At 39.0% G+C, this 15,321-nt stretch overlaps 1 protein-coding gene across 4 annotated transcripts in view; it reads right to left on the minus strand.

The window, feature by feature from the left end:
* The window catches only part of LOC140210155 (low density lipoprotein receptor adapter protein 1-like), a 137,464-nt gene that overhangs the window by 12,025 nt on the left and 110,118 nt on the right, over nucleotides 1-15,321 (minus strand). For 3 of the 4 annotated variants that reach the window (XM_072279044.1, XM_072279055.1, XM_072279062.1), the window contains 3 exons: nucleotides 12,882-12,962; nucleotides 12,641-12,771; nucleotides 8,306-8,340 (listed from right to left, as the gene is read on the minus strand). In XM_072279044.1, the coding sequence (XP_072135145.1) occupies nucleotides 8,306-8,340; nucleotides 12,641-12,771; nucleotides 12,882-12,962 (247 nt within the window). Of the gene's footprint in view, nucleotides 1-8,305; nucleotides 8,341-12,640; nucleotides 12,772-12,874; nucleotides 12,963-15,321 lie in introns of all 4 variants that reach the window. The other variant, XM_072279063.1, reaches the window with a different exon arrangement.

Genomic DNA, 15,321 nt, shown 5'->3' on the forward strand with positions numbered 1-15,321 from the left:
TTGTTTTTGTAATTTATATGCTAATAATCTAGCTGATTTACCTCCTACTTCATAATTCTTTTGTCTCAGGTAAAGAAAATTTCTTTGAGTTTCCAACGTATAAACATCGTCAATTTCACTTTGCAATTTCCTAATTTCCTGTTTTCGATTTGAATTACTTTTGTTGCTATCTACAACTTGAAGTTGTTTTAATTTTCCTTGAAGGTCTGCTAATTTTTGTGCATTGATTTTTTTCATGTGAGTGGTAATGGAAATAATTTTCCCTCTCAGTACAGCTTTCAATGTATCCCATAAGATCACGGGAGAAACCGTGTCATTAAGGTCTAGATATTCTTTGATTTCTCCCCTTAATCTCTCCATTACTTTCGGGTTATTGAGTATATGTGAGTTTAGCCTCCATAGTGTTTTCCTCATTTTCCTTTCCAGGATTAGAGACATAGAGACTGGGCTATGATCCGACAGATCAATTGTTGCAATATTACAGTTTTTTATCCTGAATCTATCTGTATTAAAGATAAAGAAATAGTCTATCCTTGAATAGGCTGAATGAGGGAAAGAGTAAGATGTATAATCTTTACTAGTAGGGTGTAATTCCCTCCAGACATCTATAATTCCCAACTCCTCCATCAATGAATTCACTTTCCGAGTCAGAGGTTTATTCTGAGTAACTATTCTTGAAGAATCTAATATAGGATTTAATCTAATATTAAAATCCCCTCCACAAATTACTACCCCTTGAGAACTGACCATTAGGTCAAAAATGTGTCTATAAAATGACCATTCACAACCTGGAGGAGCATAAACATTCAGCAATGTTATTTCTGTACCTTCTATTCTTCCTGTGATTTTTACGAACCGTCCTTCTTTGTCTCTAGTCTCTGAAATATGTTCATAATTAAGAGTACTTGATATTAAAGTAGCTACCCCTCTTTTGTGACTCAATTTATATGATGAATAAAATACATGCTTAAAGCCCATTCTTTTTAATTTTCCATGTTCAGATTGGCTCATATGTGTTTCCTGGAGGAAAGCTATTTGTGCCCTCTCTTTTTTCAATTTAGACATAATCTTATTTCTTTTAATTGGATTCAAAACCCCATTAATATTATAGGAAATTATTTTTACCAATTCAGTTTGCATTTTTCTCTAGTAGAAAAAAACTCTCCTTTTCTAACCAAACAGTAAGCAATCCCTTCTCAACAGTAAACCAAGACATATAACCACACCCTAGACATTTTTGAACGTGCAACATTTGAAAATTTTTCCCAACTTCCCACAGTGAGGCCTGAGCACCGACCCACCTCAGTTCAGAGGGATAACCTCTATCTTCACCCTGTGTTAGAGTGCCCTCAGCAGTTTGAATAATCATAGAGAATTTTCTCCTATTTATGTCTCGACCATATTGCTATCATTCAAGTTATTCCGTCTAGTTTATTTTCAGTTACCAGTTTTCATTTTACCTTTAAGTCCGATTTACTCTTTTCAGTCATTTCTCTTAATTAATCTGTGTTCTCTGTACATTCGCGTCTGAATATTTGCAGCTTTTCCTTGTAGTTTGACACTCTGGTTCGTGTGGAGCGTCCTCGCCCCACTAACTGCCACGACTTCTGCCAAATCCTCTCCAGTAGCGACTCCGGTTGGGTGATAATTTTAATAGGTAGTCCCCGGTCCGCCAGGTCCAACGTTGCCTCCTCCACCGTAGCGTAAGTTTTTGTCCCTTCGTCGTAAAAGACTCTCAGCCGAGCTGGATACAGGGTCTGGAATTTGATGTTATTTTCCTTCAGGACTCTCCGTGTTTCCGTATATTCCTTCCGTCTGGCAAGAATCCCCGGTGCATAGTCGTGGTCTAAATTGATTTTACAGTTGTTCCACATGAGACCTTTCTTTTGCCATGTCCTTTTAAGCACCTCTTCCTTTGTTCTGTAACTGAGAAATCTGACCAGAATCGATTTGGGCTGCGCGCCTGCTGGAGGCTCTGGTGCCAACGCGCGGTGAGCTCTTTCTATCTGTAGGTCTTTTGCAGCCGGTATATCAAGGTTCTCTCTAAGTAGCTTCTCCACGAAGGGAATCATCAATCCGGGTTTACCTTCAGTTCCTTCGGGAACTCCGTAAATCCTCACATTTTCCCTTCTCGAGCGGCCTTCTTGATCTATTAGTTTCCACTGGAGCTGGTCTTGCAGCTTCAGCATTTCTGCTATCACCTCCTCTGCGTTTTGTAGCTTCTCTTCAATTCCAACAATCCTCGCTTCGGCTTCATCTATCCGCGAGTTAGTTTTTACTATTTCTCCTTTAATATCTTCCAGCTGTTTGCTGTTATCTTGTCGGAACTCGCGAATCTCTCCGAGAATCAAGGACAGAGTCACCGATTCCCCCTCGTTATCTCCGTCCTGGCTTGCCGTGGGGGAGCTAGGCCCGTCGCCTTGCTGCGTCTCTTTATGTTTATCAGCCTTCGGAGCGGACTTTTTAATCTTGTTCTTAGACATCATCCTTGCCCCTTTTATTAATATAGTTATGCAATATTAAGTATTTGTCTAAATTCGATTATGGGGCAGTTTACCTTCTTTTTTGTCGAGAGACCTTTTCCTTACGCCGCCATTCCCTTGATGACCCGGAAGTCCCCCAGGTAAACATAAATTTCATACAATATTCAGATCTATTTAGGCATGTATTTTTATACTCTTACTACTTAGGACAAATCAGAAAGAATATCAGATATGTGAAGGCATACCAAGGAAGAAAACTTGCTAAATGCATTCAACTCTATTGTTCCACATTGTTAAATCAGTTAAAATATTTTCGTTACATTAATCAGACATTTAAGTGCCTAATGTTAACAAAATCTTAATAACAGAAATGCAAAATTAAGGAAAGTGACAGGACATTATTAGTGTATTAATCTTCCTGTATAAAATCCAAGGTATACATCCAAGAACATATTATTGGTTTTGGATGCGCAGTCCAGTTTTCAATAATGGCAAACAATTCCTTGGACATGAAAGCCTCCAATCTCCTCAACCAATTTTGAGCAAGAGAAATATTAAATAGCAAGCCAGAAATGGGGCAGAAGCAAGGATCTTCAAGTTGGTTGCCAGTTGGGCAGACCAGTTGACATTGCTATGGATAAGATTAGATATGTTCTAAAGAAATACCAAATGTGTGACGGTTCATTTGATGAATGCATTTTATTTTCCTTCCAGTTATAGGATTGGTTCAAAATTCATCAAATCCATTGGTCTAAGAACCAACATAATGTAGCCTCTAACCTGATGGCATAAGCATAGATTTCTACAGCTCCTGGTATTGTCTCCCCCCCCACCTTCCACTTTTTCATTTCTGCACTCTGGCCTCTTACTATTCTCCTCAGCTGCCTATCACTGCCCCTCCTCCTTCCCTTTCTCCCATGATCTATTCTCCTTTCCTGTTGGATTCCTCCTCCTCCAGCACTTTGCCTGATCTACTTATAACCTCCCTACTTCTTACTTCATCCCCCCACTCCCCTACCCAACTGGCTTCACCTATCACCTTCTAGTTTGTCCACCTTCCCCCCGTCCCTCACCTTCTTATTCTGGCTTCTTCCCCCATCAGTCTTGATGAAGGGACTTGAACCTCGACTGTTGATTCATTTCCAGAGATGCTGCCTGACCTGCTGAGTTCTGCCACCTGCCATTTTGTGTTGTTTCTCAGGATTTTCAGCATCTACAGAATCTCTCGTGTTTACGTTTCACTACTAAAAATAATTCTGTGTTAACTATGATATTCGTGGTTGTGCATATATTCAGAAATGTAATAAGGCAAGAAGACCGTACGTGGCAAGGGTGCCAAGGTTAGTGCAACACATGGGGGTTCAATACCGGTCCCATTCTGTACTGAGTCTCTATACATCCTCCCCGCGGAATGCGTGAGTTTTCTCAGGGTCCTTTAGTTTCCTTCCATGGTACAAAGGTGTACCGGTAGGTTAATTGGTCATTGTAAATCGTCCTGTGATTGGGTTAACATTCATCGGGTTTGTCAGGGGTTGCATGGGTGAAAGGACCAGAAGGGCCTACTCCGTGCTGTTTCACTAAACACATGGGATTTGGAAATAGAACATCTGGTGAAATGGTGACAATCAACACTGGCACACCTCAGGGATATGTGCTTAGCCCACTGCTCTACTCTCTCTACACCCAATACCATGTGGCTAGGCACAGCTCAAACACAATCTATAAATTTGCTGACTGACGATATAACCATTGTTGGCAGAATTTCAGACGGTGACGAGAAAGCATACAGGAGTGAGATATATCAGCTCGTTGAGTGGTGTCGCAGCAACAACTGTGCAGTCAACATCAGTAAGACCAAAGAACTGATTGTGGATTTCAGAAAGGGTAAGATAAGGGAACACACACCAGTCCTCATAGAGGTGGAAAGAGTGGGCAATCTCAGCATCTCTGAGGATAGATTTCGTTAGGAGCTTGAAGAGATTTTGTATCTCACCAAATGCACTCGCCAATTTCCACAGATGTACCGTGGAGAGCATTCTATCTGGCTGCATCGACGTCTGGTATGGGAGCGGGGAGCTACTGCACAGGATCAAAGTAAGCTGCAGAGAGTTGTAAACTTTGTCAGCTCCTTCATGGCCACTAGCCTCTATAGTATCCAGAACATCTTGAGGAGCGATGCCTCAAAAGACAGTGTCGATCATTAAAAATTCCCATCACCCTTGCCTTGTTCTCATTGCTACCATCAGGAAGGAAGTACAGAAGCCTGAAGGCACACCAGCAACAATTCAGGAACAGTTTCTTCCCCTCTGCCGTCTGATTTCTGAATGGACACTGAAACCATGAACATACCCCACTATTTTTTTGTTTCAGGTTTTGCACTACTTTATATGTAATGCCCTGGTTCATAATTTTACTGCTATGCTGTATGCATTGCCTTTGGCAGCTCTGTAACAGCAGCTTGCTCCGTTTCAGCCTGCTCTGTTTTCAGCTTGTTTGGGTTATCGTTGAAGATAAGGGATGAGGAAAAATTTGTGTCATCCAATTAGGACAGTCAAATTAAGGGGAGGTTTCTCTGGTGAGGGACACTATGGTTGGGCTTGGGGCTTTTGTTTGGCAGGAGATGGAGGGAAGACGCTGGGAAGAACCAGTCGTAGCATATGATTCAGTGGGAGACCTGCCTGTTTGAGATGGATTGCGAGCGACGTTCGGAAGATGGTGTGTGCTTTCACGCTGACCGAGGGCCCAGCATGTGAGTGACAGAGAAGTTCAAGATGAGCTTCAACTTGTGCACATTTGACTGTTTAATTAGAATGGGCCCTTTTCTTTTTGTTTTTCTTTACTAACCATTTAGTTAAGATTCATAAATATAATTCCTTTAATCGTATGAACTGTACTGTCTGTAATTTCATGGCACTAATTTTTAACAGGGTAGCAAATTACACAGCATCCACACAAACTGAGGTTTGGGGTGGGATGAGCTGTCTCAATCTCACAAGTTTGGCAGGACTTGAGAGTGTCTTCCCTAGACTTGTGCAGCCAAGGAAACCAGGGTCTTTCATATATATTATACTAAATTCAGTTTTTTCTATTATTATGTATTGCATTGTAGTTCTGCAGCAAAGTCACCAAATTTCATAGGCCAATGATATAAACCTAATTCTGATTCTTGTAATATTTAAAATACTGCTTAATGTTGAGTCTATTAGAAATGATTAGAATAACTCATCAAAATAATAGCAATCGAGAATACAATTAAAATGCTCTGGTGCATAAACCACAATTTCAATATCAATATAAAAAGTGCTTTAATTGGCCATTGAGTTCCCCCTGCTTTAGGATTTTCCCACAATTAAACTATATGGGATCCAGCAGAGTTTGTAGATAGAACTTTCTTTACCTGCCGTGAAGAGTTGCAACTTTATTAGAGATATGATGAACTTTGGTGAAAAAGCCACTGTGCTATGATGCTAAATGATGTCAGTAAAGTCTTGCATTAACTAATCTAGAACACGGGAAAAAAATCTGAACTACTGCATTGGCAATTGGCCTCCATGGTTTGATGCCAAATTGGAGTTCTCGCTTCTGAATAATAACAGTAACTCATGGTGCAAAGAAGCTAAGGGATTAAAGGTTAAGTTTTTTTTTTATACGCAGAGTGTGGTGAGTGCGTGGAATGGGCTGCCGGCGATGGTGGTGGAGGCAGATATGATAGGGTCTTTTAAGACACTCCTGGACAGGTATATGAAGCTCAGAAAAATAGAGGGCTATGGGTAACCCTAGGTAATTTCTCAGGTAAGGCCATGTTTGGCACAGCTTTGTGGGCTGAAGGGCCTGTATTGTGCTGTAGATTTTTTATGTTTCTATGTTACCTATTACCAAGGAATTTCCTCTTAAAATCAGCATCTTGATAAGAGTTTAAAAGCCGACTAACAAGTAAAAGCAGTTGAAACAAATGGGTTCAGCACTAATATCTGAACTGAATATTTTTTTATCTTGATTCTCAGAACCAACATTGTATTGCAGACAATGAAAGTCCATTCCCGGACTGCATGCTGATGATGCTCAAGGAATTAAGTTTAGCACATGGTTCCAATCTTTCTTTATATATAAAGGTCATGGAACTTAACACAATTCTTGATGAGGTTTGTTCTCTAACATTATTTGACAAATCTGCACTCTATGAGTCGTGACGAAGGGTCTCGGCCTGAAACGTCGACTGTACCGCTTCCTACAGATGCTGCCTGGCCTGCTGCGTTCACCAGCAACTTTGATGTGTGTTGCTCTATAAGATTACTTTGTTTTCACCTGGCTTTTTGTTTCAGAATATATGTACAACCATCACAATTAATAAAATTATTTTAGTAGAATTAAATTTATTCTTGTACCAATGGATTTGATGAATTTACAAAACCAGACCCATAACTACAGTCACCAAAAGGAAGTAGAACATATTCAGCAATTTATTAAAGAAAACTTCCAAGCAGGTAAATCATACAGAAATAAAAATAATGCAGATTATTTTGCCTTTGAAGACTGAAAGCCACTTTGATTATTTTCCAGGGGTCACTGGTGAGCAGTGGAAAATACCTTCTAAAAGCACTAGATTCTTTTTTAGCTTCTAATTAGTTTAAGGTTTCATCTACTAAGAAAACTGTTTCTTGTACCTGAGCACTACTCACATCCAGTTATGCTGTGAATATAACATAAACCGCACCATAAAAAAACGCACATCACAGTAGACAGGACATAGACTGATGATATGTCACACACTTGAAATAAATAATAACGTTTATCTCAAATGCAAAGGCCTTAAATTGAAACTCCCATTAAAGAGTGAAAAAAATTGTCAGTTCTGGGAAAATTATAGTTTCTTCAATGATACTCTGCTTCCATCACATTCATTAATCATTGCACAATATCCATCTCCACTTGTATCTCCACAGCAAATGAAGTTCTCCATGTCTGAATGCAAAAAGATCAAGACAACACTGGGCTGTCGTGTTTATGGCATCAATGTGATGTCTGGAATCGATCTGCCTACCGTTGACATTCAATGGTACTTCCAATGTCTAGTTATCATCAACATCCCAGCCATCACCATTGTACAGATGCTCAAATGGACCCAGTCACATAAATACTGTGGCTGCAACGACCAGGACAGAGGCAACCAAATCCTAAAACTCTGAAGAATTCTACCATTGATAAGGTATTTTGGAAGCATAATGGAAAAGTCTCCATCTGGACAAGTGCAGCTCCAACACATGGGTACAGATTAAAGAAGCCTGTTTGTCTGATGACCCAATGGCCACCCCAAATGTTCATTCTCTTCATCGGGGATATGCAGTGGCTGGAGTGCTTACCATTTACAACATGTACTGCATTTACTCACCTCGGCTACTCCAACAGTGTCTTCCGAATCAGGCATCCCTACCACTATGGATGATCAGGGCATTACTTGCCCTCCAATGTGATCCAGAAATATCTCATTGGTCCTTCATTGCTGTTGTATCTAAATGCTGGAAATCATTTCCCAACACCACTGTGGGACTGCAGCAGTTCAAGATGGTTCACCACCATCTTCTCCAGAGTAATTCAGGATGGGAAGTAGGTGTTGGACTTGGCAGCAATACCCAGATCCCAAAATATGAATTAAAAAAGAAAATGACGGCCACGGAGATCAGATGAATGCTTCACAATTATGGATCTTATTAATATGCATTAAACCTACCAAAGCTAAATAGCCAGTAATAATATTTAAACAAGGAGATTATTTAATTTGGATTGTGTATCACTAGTAAGATAATAATTCTCCAAATGCTTACCTTGAAAAGGCATCATCAAGACCGTCGTCTTCTTCCTGCAAAATAAATATAAGGCATCTTATTACGATTACCCAATAGCCCCATACAGTATCACTAAAATTATAGCACATGATATCAATGGTTTTCAACCTATTACAGTAATATTTAGACGGCCTTTCTCGTGTTTTTTTCCAAATTGTAACAATGAAGAAAAGCTACAGCAGCCTTCTATTCCCCATCCTAACCAGCACTTTGAATGCAACAGAAGATTATTAACAGGGATAAATGTTAAAACTTTAATTTGCATCAATAATTTGTTTCTGCATTTTGTTTAAAAGCTGAATTGATTTTCTGTACTGGATTCAAAGTCAAGTCCATGAAACTGGTAATCCTAATAGCTTTGCAGTCACTCACAAATCTCCATATCTTAGATGCATATAGTTACAGCTCACAGAAAAAGTGCAAGGGTTTGCATAATTGAAAAGTCACAGCTGGAAATCTGAAATAAACAGAATTATGAAAATACTCAGCAAATCAGGCAATATCAATGAAATGAGAAACCAATTTAATGTTTCAGATCCAAAACCCTTCCTCAGAACTGGGAAAGAGAAAGAAAAAGATGGGGCAACGCACATAAAAAATGCTGGTGAACACAGCAGGCCAGGCAGCATCTGTAGGAAGAGGTACAATCGACATTTCACTGGTGGCTAAGTGGTAATACAAAATTTTGATTGCCTTTAACATCTGTCATCATGTTGTTTCGTTTTGTGTATTCAGTGGCACATTTTTTTGGGTGTGAATTTAACTAGATCAATTATCAAGCCAGCAAGTACTTTTTAAAAAAATTAACAAGCATTCAGATTTCATTCTCCAGGACGTCTTTACATATTTGCTTTGTTTTCTCCCTTTATATCTTTCATCCTTTCTGTGCTTGCTGCATATCAGGGGGCACCTTCGTCAGGGTCTCGGCCCGATACATCGACTGTACCTCTTCCTATAGATGCTGCCTGGCCTGCTACATTCACCAGCATTTTTTATGTGTGTTGCTTGAATTTTCAGCACCTGCAGATTTCCTTGTGTCTGTGTTTTGAAAAAAAAAGCTGGTTTTACATGGGACAGAAGGTAGAACAAGAGAGAAAAAATACCATAGCATGAAACCAGGTGAACTAGGTTAAGATTGTTTCTTTTTCTATTTTACTAAAGCAACCAACTAACCTACTTGGCCTCAGCTTATCACAGATATTTCCTTAGTCCAATCCATCTCATGATTCACCTTTTCAGCAACTTAAAAAGAATTTTTTTTACGTCTCTTTCCTAATTCTGACTGAAGTCTCAGACTTAAAATGTTAACTTTGATTCTCTTTCCAGAAGCACTACCTCATTTTCTGAGTGCTTTCAATGCCTTTTGTTCTTGTTTCTGCACAATTAAAGTCATGTTGAAAATTATAGGTTTGACAATTAACCAAATATGTGTACCAAAAGGGATTTCAACATGAATTGAAGTTGAATAAACATGTCAGGTTTTAAACTCTGAGAGCTTATTTTTGGAGTTTTACTTGTTCATATATCGTATAAATGATTTATTCTAGAAATGGGCACAGAATTCCCTATATAGAAAGTGAAATGAAGATTTGAAAATTTTTACAGATATTATGCAAAGTGATAGAAAGAAGTTATTTTTACTGGTTTGTGTAAATAAAACTCAGCAGCTGAGTGAAAACTAGAATCTACTGAACAATTTCTTAAATCTGATATTGATAATTTTTTTGCTATGAATATTTTCTGGGAAACTGAAAAATTGAGTACAGAGTTTAATCATAGAAACAGTTAGACAATCTATGACTCCTCAAGGTCTCAAATTTTCCTATATATTGAAAAATCATATCAACACCAACTGTGACTCCAGCTCAGATTGGGAAAAAAATGCACTGTATTAGTAATTTTTCAAATATTTTCAAGAAGAAAAAAATATTACAGATAAATAACAGCCATGGTTTGCTGTTTCTAATGTGAAATCATTATAAAAATCATTACCAATTTGCCAAACTTTAACCAAGATTTTTAGTTTCAGAGTATAAGCTTGGAGTAAACAGAAGAAAATTCTGGGAAGGAAATGCAGAGAAGTTTTCATAAATCCAGGAGCAAACAACCTTAATTACTTTGTTCAACAGGGCTCAGAGCACAGATACTACAGTGTCCTGAATCAAAACCCTGGCCCAGAGCAAGAATGGGAAATAATTCTACACTGATTTCAATGGTTAAAGTTCACATCTCTCATCCCATCATTTATTATGTCGCAAGAAGAATACGAAAAGTAATGTGTTTCAAGTACAAACTATCCAGACTAAAGTCAACAAAGAAGCAACTAGATATGATGACCTAATTACAAGAATGCTTAAAATATCATGTATTTGCACAATTCAGATTTTTTCTTGTTTTAGCTTTTTGGTGGATTAATTTTAAAGTAGTACTGCCACAGTCAGGCAGACTGCACCAAATAAATAACTCTTCCGTCCACCTATGTCAGCAAAAAATAGCCATTGGCAAACAACAATAAGTCTGAATTCTAATGACTCCAGCAGAAATGGGGCAATAGAGGATCAGAAAAATAAAGTTAGAAGAATAGAAATCAGCAGTGAGGTTTTTAGGCACAATAGGGGGAAACGTGAGGCAAGTTCAATGTGCACTGCTGTATTAACTTTTAGTTAGCATGCTATGAATTCTGGTCACATTTAGCAACCATCACAGGAGATGGAGTAATGAGAGGATGTGAATCTTTTAGTTGGAGCTAAAAATGATTAGATAACTACATCCAATGTTCACTTTCAATATACTGTGTCATGCCAATCAAGTAGCAATCCAGTACAGAGGTGTTCATGGGAAACAACAGTTTCCCTTGGAGGTGGGGGGTGGGGAGATTCAGCGTCCAGATGGAAGCTAAATCTCTCACTGAAGACGATGACCAGCCCTGCCCCCGATATGCAGCAAGCACAGAAAGGATGAAAGATATAAAGGAAGAAAACAAAGCAAATATGTAAAGACATCTTGGAGAGTGAAATCTGAACGCTTGTTAATTTTTTTAAAATACTCACTGGCTTGATAACTGATCTAGTTAAATTCACACCCAAAAAAAAGCGCCACTGAATACACAAAACGAAACAACATGATGACAGATGTTAAAGGCAATCAAAATTTTGTATTACCACTTAGCCACCAGTGGCCAGATACTACCTAAATAATTAATGATAGAGACAACAGACACATAATGTGCACTCATGTCCTAGATTTAGAGAGGTAGAATGTGATACTGTATACAGTACATGTTGATTCAAGTGCTCAAATGTAAATCGGTCACTGGCAATAATACTCATTTCATGGTCTTTTTTTCCCCTGTAAGTCCAATTAATTCAGTTTCCTATATTTGTTCTAAGATTAGAGCATCCATTAATTTATTCTAGTTTAATTACATATTACATATAACAGTAGAATTAGGCAGACATGCTTTAGCTCCTTTGAAGGTGAAATAATCACAAAGCTAAATGAAAAGTTCCAACTGTGCCTACTTTTATTTTCTTTTAATTTAACATCACCTCAGTGTGATTTTGATCTGTTGAGGTCTTATCTAGCTTTAGCGCTTTCATGCGCACAGGAATCACCAGTTTATCCAAATGACCATCTGGCAGTCTGAGACTAGTTAGAGCTGATTCTCTGATAGCTTCTCTGCAGTCAGACAATATATGACATTGATAAACCAGGGCAAGCCAGAATGCTAAACAAATGGCTTCCCAGCACAAGGCAACGTCGATTCTCTTCCTAAACCTAACAATAAAATCAAAATTACGAATGTATTGCAAGTTAGCAGTACAGATGACAACAGAGTTCTAAACAGGAGGAATTCTGCAGGTGCTGGAAATCCAAAGCAACACATACAAAACACTGAACATGAGGAAAGGTCTCAGCCTGAAACGTTGATTGTTTATTCTTTTCCATAGATGCTGCCTGACCTGCTGAGTTCCTCCAGCATTTTGTGTGTGTTATATTGGACAATGGAGATTGCTTATCACAGATATGGCGTTCCTTCCCTCCCCCACTGACCCCAGCAGGCTACAATGCAAATCCCAAACACGAGGAAATCTGCAGATGCTGGAAATTCAAGCAACACACACAAAAAATGCTGGTGAATGCAGCAGGCCAGGCAGCATCTATAGGAAGAGCTTGGTTGTGTTGAAATAGGAAGGAGATTCATTATGTTTTTCTAATATGCAGCATTTCAGTCCTGAAATTTTTTTGCGATTTAATAAACTTTTGTTGAAAACAAATAATAGGAAAAAATAAAAAGACAATATTACAACTTACCCAAGAGAGTGCGTGTGAAGGAGATCCACAGGATGGACTGCTTTGCCTTGTGATATCGAAATGAATTTCGGCTTGTGAAATAAATGGATTCTGGACTTGGTTTACTGTATGATCCTTTGCTGCGGTTGCATCTGAAAAATAGAAAAACAATATTTTTGTTAATAATAACTATTTTCACATTAATCCTTTACTATAAATAAGAAGTATAGTGACTATTAAAGATTGGATGCTTACTCTTTACCTGGCTCTACATATCGTGTAGCTCCATTAAGGGCTGTGTGTTCAGGACTGTTACATAGTTCACGAGTCTTTTTACATTTTTCTGGAAATACAAAGTGAACCACAAGCAGAGTCATAGAATCGTACAGCACGGAAAAGGACTCTTCTGCCCCCCCCCCCCCAAGTCTGTGACAACTACCAAACACCCAGTTACAATAATTCTGCTCAAATCTTGTTTTCTTCTCTCCACGTTTCCATGAACTCTTAGCCCAGCTCCAGGTTCTGTCACTCATACGGATACTAGGAACCCTTCACTAAGGGCAAGCATGGCTTTGGAATGTGTGAGGAAAGCAGAGCACCTAGGGGATACCCACACTGTCAGGGGAAGAATGTTCAACACCATACAAACAGCATTAGGATTGAATTTAGGGTACTAGCACTATGAGGCAGCGGTGCTACTTGCTATATCACTGTACTCTCCAAATATTATTCAGTCTCCTACTGCAGACATTACTCTTTTTTCAAAACTGCAATCCCATTCACTAGTTACATTTTATAACCAGATCCATTCTCTCCACCAAACAACAACCTTCATGAATAGAAAAGGCTTAATTTTGCACAGGAACCTGTTCAGGTCTGTCCAAAATTCCTGTCTGATGATAATGTTTTGCTGTGCCTCTCTCTTTCAGAGCTTTAAGTATTCAAAGTTTGAAGTAAATTTATCATCAAAATACATGTCACCATAGACAACCCTGAAATATCTTTTCTTGCAGGAAGACACAGTAAATTCAATTCACAGTTATTGCTATACAAAGATCAATTAGCAGAAATTGCAGCAATACTTCTAGACTGAAATTAATTTTCCATTCAAGAACTCAAATTTCATATTTTGTTTTTCTACACCCCACGCCCAAGCTTCTGCATTACTGAGGCAAATGCTGTTAGATTGATGGTGAGGCCTCACCTGGAGTATTGTGAGCAACTTCGGGCCTTTTATCTTAGAGAGAATGTGCTGAAACTGGAGAGGGTTCAAAGGAGGTTCATGGAAATGGTTCCAGGATAAAACAGCTTGACAAACGAAAAACATTTGATGGCTCTGGGCCCACATTCATTGGAATTCAGAAGAATGAGTGGCCACCTCATTGAATGGCCAAAGGCTTCGCTAGAGTGGACATGGAGAAGATATCTCCTATGGTGAGATAGTCTAAGACCAGAGAACACAGCCTCAGAATAGAGGGACGTCCATTTAAAATGGAGATGAGGAGGAATTTCTTTAGCCAGAGAGAGGTGAATCTGTGGAATTCTTTGCCACAGGCAACTGTGGAGGTCAAGTCTTAACGTACATTTAAGGCAGAGGTTGATAGATTCTTGATTGGTCACAGCACAAAGGGATACGTGGAGAAGGCAGGAGATTGAGGCTGAGAGAAAAATTGGATCGGCCATGATGAAATGACAGTGCAGACTCGAAGGCCAAGTGGCCTAAGTCTGCTCCTGTATCTTATGGTCAAATGGTCAGGACTTGAGTGGTGAAAGGCTGTCTCCATCAGCAAATCTCTGTTTTTACTGACTAATCTCGGCAGTGTTATTCTACACTTAAGAATGTACATGATCTATTGATGTGAAAGGAACTGAGATCTGGAATTGGCAGCTACTGGATTCACAATCATTTTCTGTCTGAGTTTTAACTTGAGATTTTGTTTGGCATTACATAGGTTTCAAATAGAAAAATTAGGTACATTGATTATTGATTAAACCATCTGGCATTTCAACTTCGCACCGGTTAACAGTTAGTCTTCAAGAGGTGTCTTTTGGTCTTCATAGGACAGAAGTTGAAGGAGCGACAAGTCCAATTCCTGCTGAAAATAAATCCCAGGCCAGCAAGTTCACCAGCAATCAGCTCCTCGTTATATTAACTCAGTGTAGGTCTGAATCTGCAACATTAGTAAACTGTAAGTAGATCAATATCTGTCTAACACGTTCAGTTAAAGCACGATCCACATCTTCCACTGACTCACAAGCCATCCAAGCACATTGGGCACCTATTCTCAAAATCTGCTCTTCCTTGGAGCAATTCTCCATATGATATCCAGTACTGAGATCCTACTTATACCTGCTGGGTTAGTAGGCAGAGGGGTTGTGTATAAGTGGGGGCGTGTATGAGCAATAATATTAAATCATTGGAAAGAGATGACATAGGATTGGAAGGTGAGGAGTCTCTATGAGCTGAGTTAAGAAATGGCAAGGGTAAAAGGACCCGAATGGCAGTTGTATACAGGCCTCAAACAGCAGCCGGGATGTGGATTACAAATTACAGCAGGGGATAGAAAAGGCGTGTCAGAAAGGCAAAACATCATAATAATTGTTGGGGATTTTAACATGAAAGTAGACTGGGAAAGCTAGGTCAGTACTGGACCTCGAGAGAGAATTTGTAGAATGTCTAAGGGATGGCTTTTTAGAACAGC

Source organism: Mobula birostris, chromosome 2 (genome assembly GCF_030028105.1).
Source record: "Mobula birostris isolate sMobBir1 chromosome 2, sMobBir1.hap1, whole genome shotgun sequence".
NCBI lineage: Eukaryota > Metazoa > Chordata > Chondrichthyes > Myliobatiformes > Myliobatidae > Mobula > Mobula birostris.